This window comes from Pelobates fuscus, chromosome 7, assembly GCF_036172605.1.
Source record: "Pelobates fuscus isolate aPelFus1 chromosome 7, aPelFus1.pri, whole genome shotgun sequence".
In the NCBI taxonomy this organism is placed as follows: domain Eukaryota; kingdom Metazoa; phylum Chordata; class Amphibia; order Anura; family Pelobatidae; genus Pelobates; species Pelobates fuscus.
Window position 1 is genome coordinate 101,116,662 of NC_086323.1, and position 10,442 is coordinate 101,127,103.

At 42.3% G+C, this 10,442-nt stretch overlaps 1 protein-coding gene across 1 annotated transcript in view; it reads right to left on the minus strand.

The window, feature by feature from the left end:
- ALDH1L1 (aldehyde dehydrogenase 1 family member L1) overlaps window positions 1–9,881 on the minus strand; it is a 50,404-nt gene extending 40,523 nt beyond the window's left edge. Inside the window, exons 1-3 of the mRNA XM_063426264.1 lie at window positions 9,776–9,881; window positions 1,207–1,353; window positions 21–255 (exon numbers count right to left, since the gene is read on the minus strand). Coding sequence (XP_063282334.1) covers window positions 21–255; window positions 1,207–1,333 — 362 coding nt within the window. The 5' untranslated portion in view covers window positions 1,334–1,353; window positions 9,776–9,881. The remainder of the gene's footprint in view (window positions 1–20; window positions 256–1,206; window positions 1,354–9,775) is intronic.
- Between the last annotated feature and the right edge of the window lie 561 nt (window positions 9,882–10,442).

Genomic DNA, 10,442 nt, shown 5'->3' on the forward strand with positions numbered 1-10,442 from the left:
CCAGTTCCAATAACTCTTACCAATTGATCGCAGAGGCTCCACGATGACGTGGCAAGATGGATGGGTGATAAATAATGGATCCATGTTTGGGGAAATCAATTACTTCCATTGGAATAAATTGGGAGCAGAATGGGAGCACGTTCAGCTCTGCTTCCAACGCCTTGTACTTCTCTACCACTTCAGGGATTGCACTCCCTTTCACCCTCCATCTGGGAAACTTAAATACAGGCACTCCATCCTTTTCTGCTTCCATGCCTGCAGGAAGATTAATCAGGGGTGCATTAAACATGCATTGACAGCAAACACCAGAACCGTAGTTAAAAGAACATAACATGGTTAATTATCCTACAACAGTAGGAGTTCACACACAGCATGGGTTTTAAAACAGAGTCTACAAAAATATCTGATACCAGCAATGCATACTGTGCCGTGGTGCAATGTATTTATTAACACAGCAGCAAGCTATGAATCCTATGGAACATTCTACTCAAATACAGACACCTGGGATTTGCAACAGTTGCACGTCTGCTGTTACCTGTCTCCATCATACTGAGGTAGCATTATATGCGTCACCTTGTGAGTAACGCAAGTTGTAGGATTCAGTTTAAACTATTGCTGGCGTATATGATGACTCCAAGTTAAAAGTAAACATTTGGAGTGACATTGTACTCCAAGTAAAAAGTGGACATTTCGATTGGGTTTCTATTAAGCAGAAAAACGTTAGGAAGTCTCCCATATTTGATATAATAGCTATCTGTAGGGCATGCTTAAGTTTACATGTTGTGTTCTCATTTAAACCCCAATGACAAAGTTAAACTGTTGATAACAGAGAAATTTAGGGTTGAATTTTTAATAAAAGTTAATTTTGACAAATTGAACCTGAATTATAAAATTGAGGTATAAAATAGCTGCGCTAGTCACAGCTTTAGCCTCAATTTCACTAATATTTAACCTCAGTTTTACAATTCTGACCTAATTCTATAAAACGTGGTTTAATAACTAACCATTTCTGAAATTAGCATAATTTGAGGGAGCATGACTAATGCATTGCCCAATGAGCCTAACAGGGCCCTAGGATGAATTACACTAAAGGCAGTTTTAGTGAATACCAGATTCTTATTCATATGTGATTACCAAAGGTAAAATATACTAACTTGCATTGCTCGTGTTACAGAATATGCATTACATAGTTTGCCTATAACTTACCAAGGGGGTCAGGTTTACCATCTTTATCTGGGATGGTAAACACACCTACCACCTGATGCCCCTCTTTTAACAGCGCTTTGTAAACTTCTCTGCCGAAAAGGCTCTGCCCAATCACCGCTATTTTCATGTCTCTGTAAAAGGTAAGATCTAGATTCGCAAAGGCAAGAGAGAAGGTATTATATATTTATAATGTATCTCTAAGATGAGCAACTCGGCATGAGAAGAGTTAAAATAGTGTACCTGCTACAATAACACCTTGTGCAGCAATGAAGCTAGCACTTTATTACACAAATTACATGATACAATTTAAAAAAATTTAGAATCTTAGTAAATCCCTAAATGTTTTGCAGCAATATGAGCATTAATAAAGATGATAATAAATTATATTGAAAATGTCTGAAATTGAAATGCATTATCTCAAATTGTTTACTCAAACTATGTACATATGTAATTCTTTATATCCTATTTATCATTAAACATTAAATAGAAAATATATATCTCCAAGACCGCTTTACAAACTCGATCTTACCTCTTTAGATCTTGTTAAATTAGTTAAATGATGCAAAAATGTAATTAGAACCAGTCACAAGGGTGTTGAAATGATATCCAAAGTTTAAGTCAGGTTGAGCTGCTTGTCACTTAAGATAATAATAGCATTAATAATGTCCCCTTGTCTATCCTCGCATAGGTACAAAACAAGTTAAAGCGATTTAAATGGACAGTAAAGAAATAGCCAATGAGAAAGAGGAGGCAGGTGTGGGGAAAGAATTTTTAATATCCTGAACAAACAAACAGCCACCTCCCCCTTGCCGGTGAGCTCTGCCAATGGCCTTAAGTATCATGTGAACAACCCCTTATTTTATCACTTGCACCTTTACCCAAATACCTCATATAGGACTATAGATTACCTCTTCTTCAGACATTAATGTAGACACTAGAAAACAATTTAAAGCAAACATCATAAGCTGAAGTTAGTTCTGTATAGTTTGTTTCCCTGAGAAGCAAAAATAACTTGTTTAATTGCTTTTTATCTACAACGCATGATGTAGGGAAAGTTCACTCCTTTATCATGCCACTGTGATTATGTGCTAAAAAAAAAATAATGCATTTTTATCACTTCATAAATGTATTCATTTAATCTTATTCATTTTTCTGTTTTGTTTATGTACAAATATGTTTCAAAAATTATATTATAGGTTTTGGTGATGTAGTTTATTTTATTGTGGTCTGCTCATTCTGCATGAGGTCTGTGTACTGGCTGAGGGTGGCAGGCGTTAAAGAGGGTTGGGTCTTTAGAACAACAGGCAAGTTTATTCAATACACAACTTTATAACCTGATAGCGGGGCAAATATCAAGGAAAATGACATCAAGCTGACAGCACGCACAGGCAACAACAGGCTTCCCAAGCATCCCGATTTCAGTGGGAAAGCAATTTTTAGATCCTGTCTGTCCGTCCCAACTTGTTCCCTGGTGTCACACTTTTAAGGAAACCAGGGAACTGCGGCCACCAACAAGCATAGCGCGAGCACATCATTAGACGCACTTGTACTATTCAGGGCACTAGGATCCTGCAGAGAGCACTGAAAAACAAGATAGAAAGCAGTGCGGAATTTGTTGGCGCTATATAAATAATAATAATAATAATAATAATAATAAACAGGCAACCTGGCATGTATGCACAGTAGGCTGACCTGACTGTAATTTGGGTAGACCCGCCTCCTTTCTGGGTAGGTATGCATTTTTTGGGCAGAACCAGTGACACAGTTGTTCCCCCTCCTTGACTATATCCCATTGGCATCCCACCTCTCAATATGCTGGAGTCCACATCAATGATTTAATATGATCATGGTGCCTGTAGTCTAGTCTGTATCTGCATGGTGTTACAATGTAACCCTTCACATACAAAGTTTAACCCCTCTGCTGTCGGGTGTTTATATCCCAATCTCCGGCAGCATCAAGTGACACCATTAGCCAGCCCTGAACCTGTGGCGGATCTGGGGGGGGAGGGGGGGAGCAACGGGGCAATTGCCCCCCTCCGAGAAAATAGTGAGGCCGAGGGTCTTCCCTGCCAGCCCATGCAGGGCTGGCGCTATCCAAGCACCAGCCCAGCTGTTTGCCTTCACGGACCGGAGGGGAGATCAGTGATCTCCCTCGCCGGCCCACACAGGCACATTGATGGACGGCCGGCAGGGGAGGGAGAGAGAAAGAGAACCCGGAGGAGCTCTTAACTGAAGCTCCGCCGGGTTCTCCTCTAGCGGGCACGGAGCGTTGCTGCGGCTAGCACGGCAACGCTTCATTCTCGTGAGAGTGAACTCTAGCCTAAGCTGCAGGGTAGAGTTCACTCCCCCACTAAAACCACCAGGGATGGAAAGAAAGCAATGTCTCCCCCTCCCTCAGCAAAGGTAAGAAGGGAGGGGGGACATTAACTATATTTATTTAGTTATTATTTAAAGGACCACTATAGTGCCCTGAGGGTGCCCCCACCCTCAGGGTCCCACTCCCGTGGTGCTGAAGGGTGAGGAAGGGGTTAATCCCTTACCTTTTTTACAGCACCGGGCTCCCTCGACGCTGGGACTCTCCTCCCTCTTCTGATGTCACCTGCTGAATGCGCATGAGCGGCAAGAGCCGCGCGTGCATTCAGCCAGTCCATAGGAAATAATTCTCAATGCTTTCCTATGCACGCTGACGTCTTCTCACTGTGAAAATCACAGTGAGAAGTGCGGAAGCGCCTCTAGCGGCTGTCAATGAGACAGCCACTAGAGGCTGGATTAACCCATAGGTAAACATAGCAGTTTCTCTGAAACTGCTATGTTTACAGCAGGCAGGGTTAACCCTAGATGGACCTGGCACCCAGACCACCTCATTAAGCTGAAGTGGTCCTTTAATAATTTAAAAAAAGAATCTTTAATCTGCCCCCCAGTGCCACACACACAAACTATAACCCCCTACACACTGCACCATACACAAATATACAGCCCCCCCTTACACACAAAGCCAACCCCCTCCTTACACACACGCAGCCCCCCCCTTACACACGCAGCCATCCATAAACACACACTGCCCCTTATACACACAGCCCCCCCTTATACACACTGCCCCCAATACACACACTGCCCTCCTTAAACACATAGCCCCAATACACACACAGCACCCCTCACACAAAAACACACTGTGCCACTCACACACAAACACACTGCTCCCAATATACACACACTGCACCCTTTACACACAAAACACACTGCTCCCAATATACAAATTGCTACCCCATACTTACACTGCACCCCTCTCACACATGCACTACCCCTCCATACACATACTGCGACCCTCACACACACTGCACCCCTCACACACATACACACTACAGCCCCTACCCCGGCAGATCCCGGGTAAGTTATCAAAGTTTTTTGAAACGGTTTGACTACTTACTCTGTGAGGGCGCCAAAGAAACTCCTGGCACCAAAACCACTACAGAGAGCTGTAGTGGTTATTGTGCCTGGATTGTTTCTTAAAATGATCTGCCAGTTCACCTCCCGAGTTTAGCTTCTGGATCCGCCACTGCCCTGAACAGGAGATTAGACAGCCATTAGTGCAATCTTTGCAATTAATTCTCTGCAGGAAGTAGATGAACACTATCCCATAGAGATGCACTGATTCAATGCATCTGTGTGAGGAGATGCCATTTTTTTTTTATTTTTTTTTTTAATTCTTTATTTTTGGTATGCAGGTAGGTACAACAGTGCCTGTGTCGCCACAACAGCGTTGACAGGTTCGATTCTCATAGTCATATGATAGCAGTATTGTGGCACGTTAGGTATGCATACATTTTTTAAATGAAAACCGTAGCTTTATACTAGGTCATGGCAGAGTTGTCGGCACATTTAAATTTTTGACATAACAGGTTTGGTACATGTTGATAAAACTTTGTAGCTGAGCTATGCATGTTTAAGTAAGTAGGAAACGATTATTAAGTTACAGGCTTATGTGAATTTATGTCAGGTGCAAATTTCTCCACACTACTGAAGATTAACCACCAGGGGGCAGCGAGTCACTGAGCTAGCCAAATTTAACTTACATGGAGGCTTAGGCAATTTTAGATGATATCTATGCAGGTTAACAGTAGTACTACCGATTGTATTATGATCGAGGATAATAATAATAATATACAGTGCTCTGCAATAATGTTAAGTACACACATAATTATATATATTTACAGCCACTTAAATACTGCGCTGGTTCGGCTGGCATCCTGGCCAACATCAAGTCCCCTTTTGTTTTGTTTTTTCAGCTGGTTGTTGAAATGCTTCGGCACTTGCTAGCCAGGTGTGTGTTCATTTTTATGCTTCTAATTAGAGTTCTGTAGTGTAAGGTCAGAGCCTGTATGGGCGATCCAGGCGAGTGCCTGTCTTAGGCGGGAGAAGAGTCCTTGTTGCCGTGCCGATCATCATGTACAGTATGGTGGCTGTTGCTGGTCAATCCTCGTTTGTCAACTCACATGCGGTATGTCAAGTAAGGCTATGTTGTAATGAAGTCCCACTCTGTAGTTAAGCTGGTGGGGTATGAGGCCTGTTCCTGCTCAGCTCACTTCGGCAGTCCGCCCTTGTGGAGTCGGGAGGGAGGGTGCACCAGTCAGCCCTCGAGCATGGATGGCTGGGCATGCAGTCTCCGCCATTTTAGAGGTGGGCGCTTTGGGTTCGACCTGCCGTTGTTCCAGGTGCCGGTGTTAGTGCACTCCGCTGGGCCACAGGGTGGGGACCGGGATCACCCCCGCCGGTCCAGAGGGGGGGGGAACAGGGCCAGACTCGCCTAGCCTCGCGCTTCTGCCTTGCCGCTGGTGAGCAGGCCAGCTAGGCAGCGGCCGTCCACCCCACTAACCGCCCGAGCGGTCCTCATCATAATTGACGGGGTTCCCCTCACCGAGGGACTACAACTCTGCAGCAAGCCTCTCCTCGGTACCAGGGTGGCTTCTTGCGTTGGGTCACAGCTACCAGTCGTTTAGCAGGTATGAAGTCGTTTTTTAAAGAAGAAAACTGTGGAGTATTGCCGGAGCTACTCCATTGTGCGACCCTCCAGCATGGCGGTCCGGCCCCGCCCCGGAGATGCCATTTTTGCTGTTCAACAGCCTCCAAAAGCTTCACTATGTTTAAGGAGACAGGACAGGCAGCACGGAGATCGGGGCAGCAAGGGCCACAAGGTATTTTACTCTTCTTTTTTGTATTCCTAACGCTATAGTGTCCCTTTAACCCCTTAAGGACACATGACATGTGTGACATGTCATGATTCCCTTTTATTCCAGAAGTTTGGTCCTTACCTCAGGTCACCAGTAGTTTAAGTTTACAGTAAAAATCTTCTAGTGAGCCACTAGCCCTAATCTGAAACAGTCCTCAAACAGGGAATACATCAAATACTGCAACAGGGCATCTTGCATTCCTCCAAGTCAGGCTGATAGATTTGAAGGGAGGTGAGATCAAAATTAAGTTCAGCTCTTGTCCTTAAAGGAGATAATTCTATATTACAAGGAAGTGAATAATGTATTGGTCCCATAACATAAATGATTTACTTTTACCCAAATGTAATGAGAATGTGTTGTGACAATACATCCCTGGTGTCTTTACTATGGAAGGTGTAGGAGTTCAGGCATGTTATCATCCATGGGTTTCTTTTGCTAACCTGCACAACTATCTGCCAAGCACTAAAACCTGGTACTTTGAGTTGTGTATCCACCAACAATTTATATAGGATAGGATATTCTATGTATATAGTCCACTGGCAATTCTCTATGGGTAACTATCCCATAGTAGACAAACAACAGCAAAATACATGCATGCTTTAAAAGACACACAAGCTCCTACTTGATAAATCCCAAACCCACTTTGTTCTGGTTCATAGACAGAATATATAGCAGTTCTCCATATAAAACATAAATAACAGTGGCCAATCAGGGACATGCCCAGGGGAATATGAAATCAATTATAACATGCTACATCTCAAATTACAGAGAGCCTAATTTAAAACAGTTAATCCAATTACAGGTACACCAGACAACAGGAAATGTTATTAAAAATATCAAATTCTACTTAACAGAAGACATCAGGTACAGGAAATTCAAGACCGAGGGGGGAAACAATGAATCCAGTTAACAGACCCCAACGCTGTATCCCTAATTGTGTAAAAGAGCCTCAATGGCTAGATCTAAGCTTACGGGCAGGATCCTCTCTACCTTGTGTATTTGTCTGTGTAGATTGCATGTTCTCCCCTAATTGTACAGCGCTGTGGAATTTGTTGGCGCTTTATAAATACCAGTAATAAATAAACTTTTAAAATTGTGTATAGAGGATGTGCCTGTACTGTAGAGGGTCAATCATCCACCATTGTGCCTGACTCACTTACTGTGACAGAATGTAATCTTGCAGAGTCTGTTTTACTGCTAGAATGATGCTTTGTACATATAAAGCAAAGGGGGAACATGGTGAGGGTCCCTGGCATCTTTGGCAAAACAAGGGACAACATAGGCCTGCCATGATGACAGACCAGTAACAGAACCATTGTTCTGTGACAGCCCTGCTCCTCACAATATTAAAAAGGTATAATTTTTTCTGAATTCCTTAACCTTCAGCATTCGCATAGCTGTGCAATCCTGCACGGTACCCACAGGCTAGAAATTGTTGAGAGCTAGTGTTCTCCCAATTCTCGGTGGTCGCACTGCAGGATTAGGCTTCTTTGTAATATTTAGGTAGGGTTACCATGGTAAAACTGGAATATTTGAGTTCAGCTATTGTCGCCGATTTGCTGAGTTGATGCTCACTAACTCATTCTCACAGCTTTCATTCATCCTTGGCTTTTACCGCCTTTTTTGGGGGTCCTCTGCCCCTTTCCTCACACCACTTTTGAATTGGGTCCTCTGTACCAGTTCTAACAGATTTTCTCCCACTTCAGTAAGTGGCAGCAAGGCAAATCGGAGAGCTTCCTTTTGTTTAAAAAGCTCTGCATCTCAGAGCCACTCACATTCTGCTGGATGTAGAGAGATGTAAAGGTGGTGTTAAGAAGAGAGGGCTGGTTCAGAAGACACTACCAGGTGTTTCTGCAGGCTACAGTGGCAACCTAAAGTGTTCTTTATAGTATAATGCTACAAGCATGCAGACCTTATTTTAAAGGACCACTCTAGGCACCCAGACCACTTCAGCTTAATGAAGTGGTCTGGGTGCCAGGTCCAGCTAGGGTTAACCCATTTTTTTTATAAACATAGCAGTTTCTCTGAAACTGCTATGTTTATAAATGGGTTAAGCCTTCCCCCAAAGCCTCTAGTGGCTGCCTCATTGACAGCCGCTAGAGGCGCTTGCGTGATTCTCACTGTGAAAATCACAGTGAGAGCACGCAAGCGTCCATAGGAAAGCATTGTAAATGCTTTCCTATGCGACCGGCTGAATGCGCGCGCAGCTCTTGCCGTCCGTGCGCATTCAGCCGACGGGGCGGAACGGAGGAGGATCGGAGGTAGAGAGCTCCCCGCCCAGCGCTGGAAAAAGGTAAGTTTTACCCCTTTTCCCCTTTCCAGAGCCGGGCGGGAGGGGGACCCTGAGGGTAGGGGCACCCTCAAGGAACTATAGTGCCAGGAAAACGAGTATGTTTTCCTGGCACTATAGTGGTCCTTTAACATTATGGTGGCATTTTTTTTTTATAAAGCTGCATTCCCAGAAATCCCATCAGTTTCTGATAAATATAAGTACAATATATATTTGTAACACCCAGTACACTGGAAAAAAAAATGTTGTTTATCTTATATCTATGTGCTTACATTTTTTTTTTTACAAAAATAGCTTGCTAGTGAAGGTGTTAATTATTACTGTGTCTCCTTTATAAATATCTTTCAGGACTTGGTAGTGAAGGTGTTAATTACTATTGCGTCCCCTTTATGCACAACATCCACCCATGAATTTGCTGCTACTATAAATGCTAAACATCTATCAGGGGTTCCCAACCCAGTCCTCTAGTACCCCCTAATAGACCAGCATTTAAGAATTATTCAAATTGTGTCTAAGGTGTTTTTGAGAAAACAAAAAAAAAACAAAAAACACTTTAGACACAACAGGGTAACCCCTAAATCCTGGACTGGTAGGGGGTACTTGAGGACTGGGCTGGGAACCCCTGATCTAAGTGATCATTCAATGTAATTTTAATAGAATTTCCAAGAAAGCATTGGGGTTCATTATTACAATACTATATGCCAGTCTGTTCAATAACTTCTCACTGTACTATATCATTTTCAGCATTAATAATGCCTAGCTGTCAGCACTAATTAAGAGGCAGTACATTTAAAATGCATTAATTAAGTTTATCTGGTGATTTGATTTGCTATATATGTCATGGCTCTATATATGAGTTGTTTATAATTATATATTTATTATTTAGCTGTTCTGCAGAGCTGGCAGTCTAATGAACACTTATGTTCTCCTGGAAAATCTGGAACTGTGAGAATCAATACGTTTTTTATCTCAGTGTTATCGATTCATTCTTTCCCATTTTCAGAATCAGTAATGTGAAGCAGGTAGGTAGTTTTATTAGCTTTGCACTTACCCTTGCAGCAACTGTTAGCTCTGCGGCTCACTCAGTCCCTGGGGATCGAAGTAGGGTTATTTTTCCTGCTGTAGAAGGTGGGATAGACAGAGAGAGGTGGAGCCATCATGGAGAGGGAGAGGGTTCTGGTGCAAACTTTACTAATAGGGGCAGTATGTCCGTGCAGCCAGTTCTGCCTTTGGTGCATTGTTATGAAAGGGTCAATATACCAGAGTCATGTGCTTTGGGGTTAATTTACCAAAGTCTCTCAGCATCAAAGCTTCAGGAAAAATAAATATTTGCAAAACACACAATTATATGGCTCAGAATCCATTGAGTTTATTGACATCAATACATTGTATTGATAAAGGGGATACTTTGTATTTGCTGTCCCCCTTCTTTTTTTCATATTTTTGTTAAAATAATTATCAGACAAGGTTCAAACCCACTGCTGGAAGAATCAAATGTAACTAATTTAGATAGTTTATAGAGGCTAGAACTCCCATCACTTTACTACTATATTATGTAGATAGTACATACAAAATGTAAACATTATTTGGTTTATATAATATATAAAATTAAATGTGGCATGTGTTACATTATTGTTATTGAATGCTGGTTTAAATAATATAAAAACATTTAAAATAAAAATTACAAATTTTAAGTTACTTTATTTTAAAATAGTTGC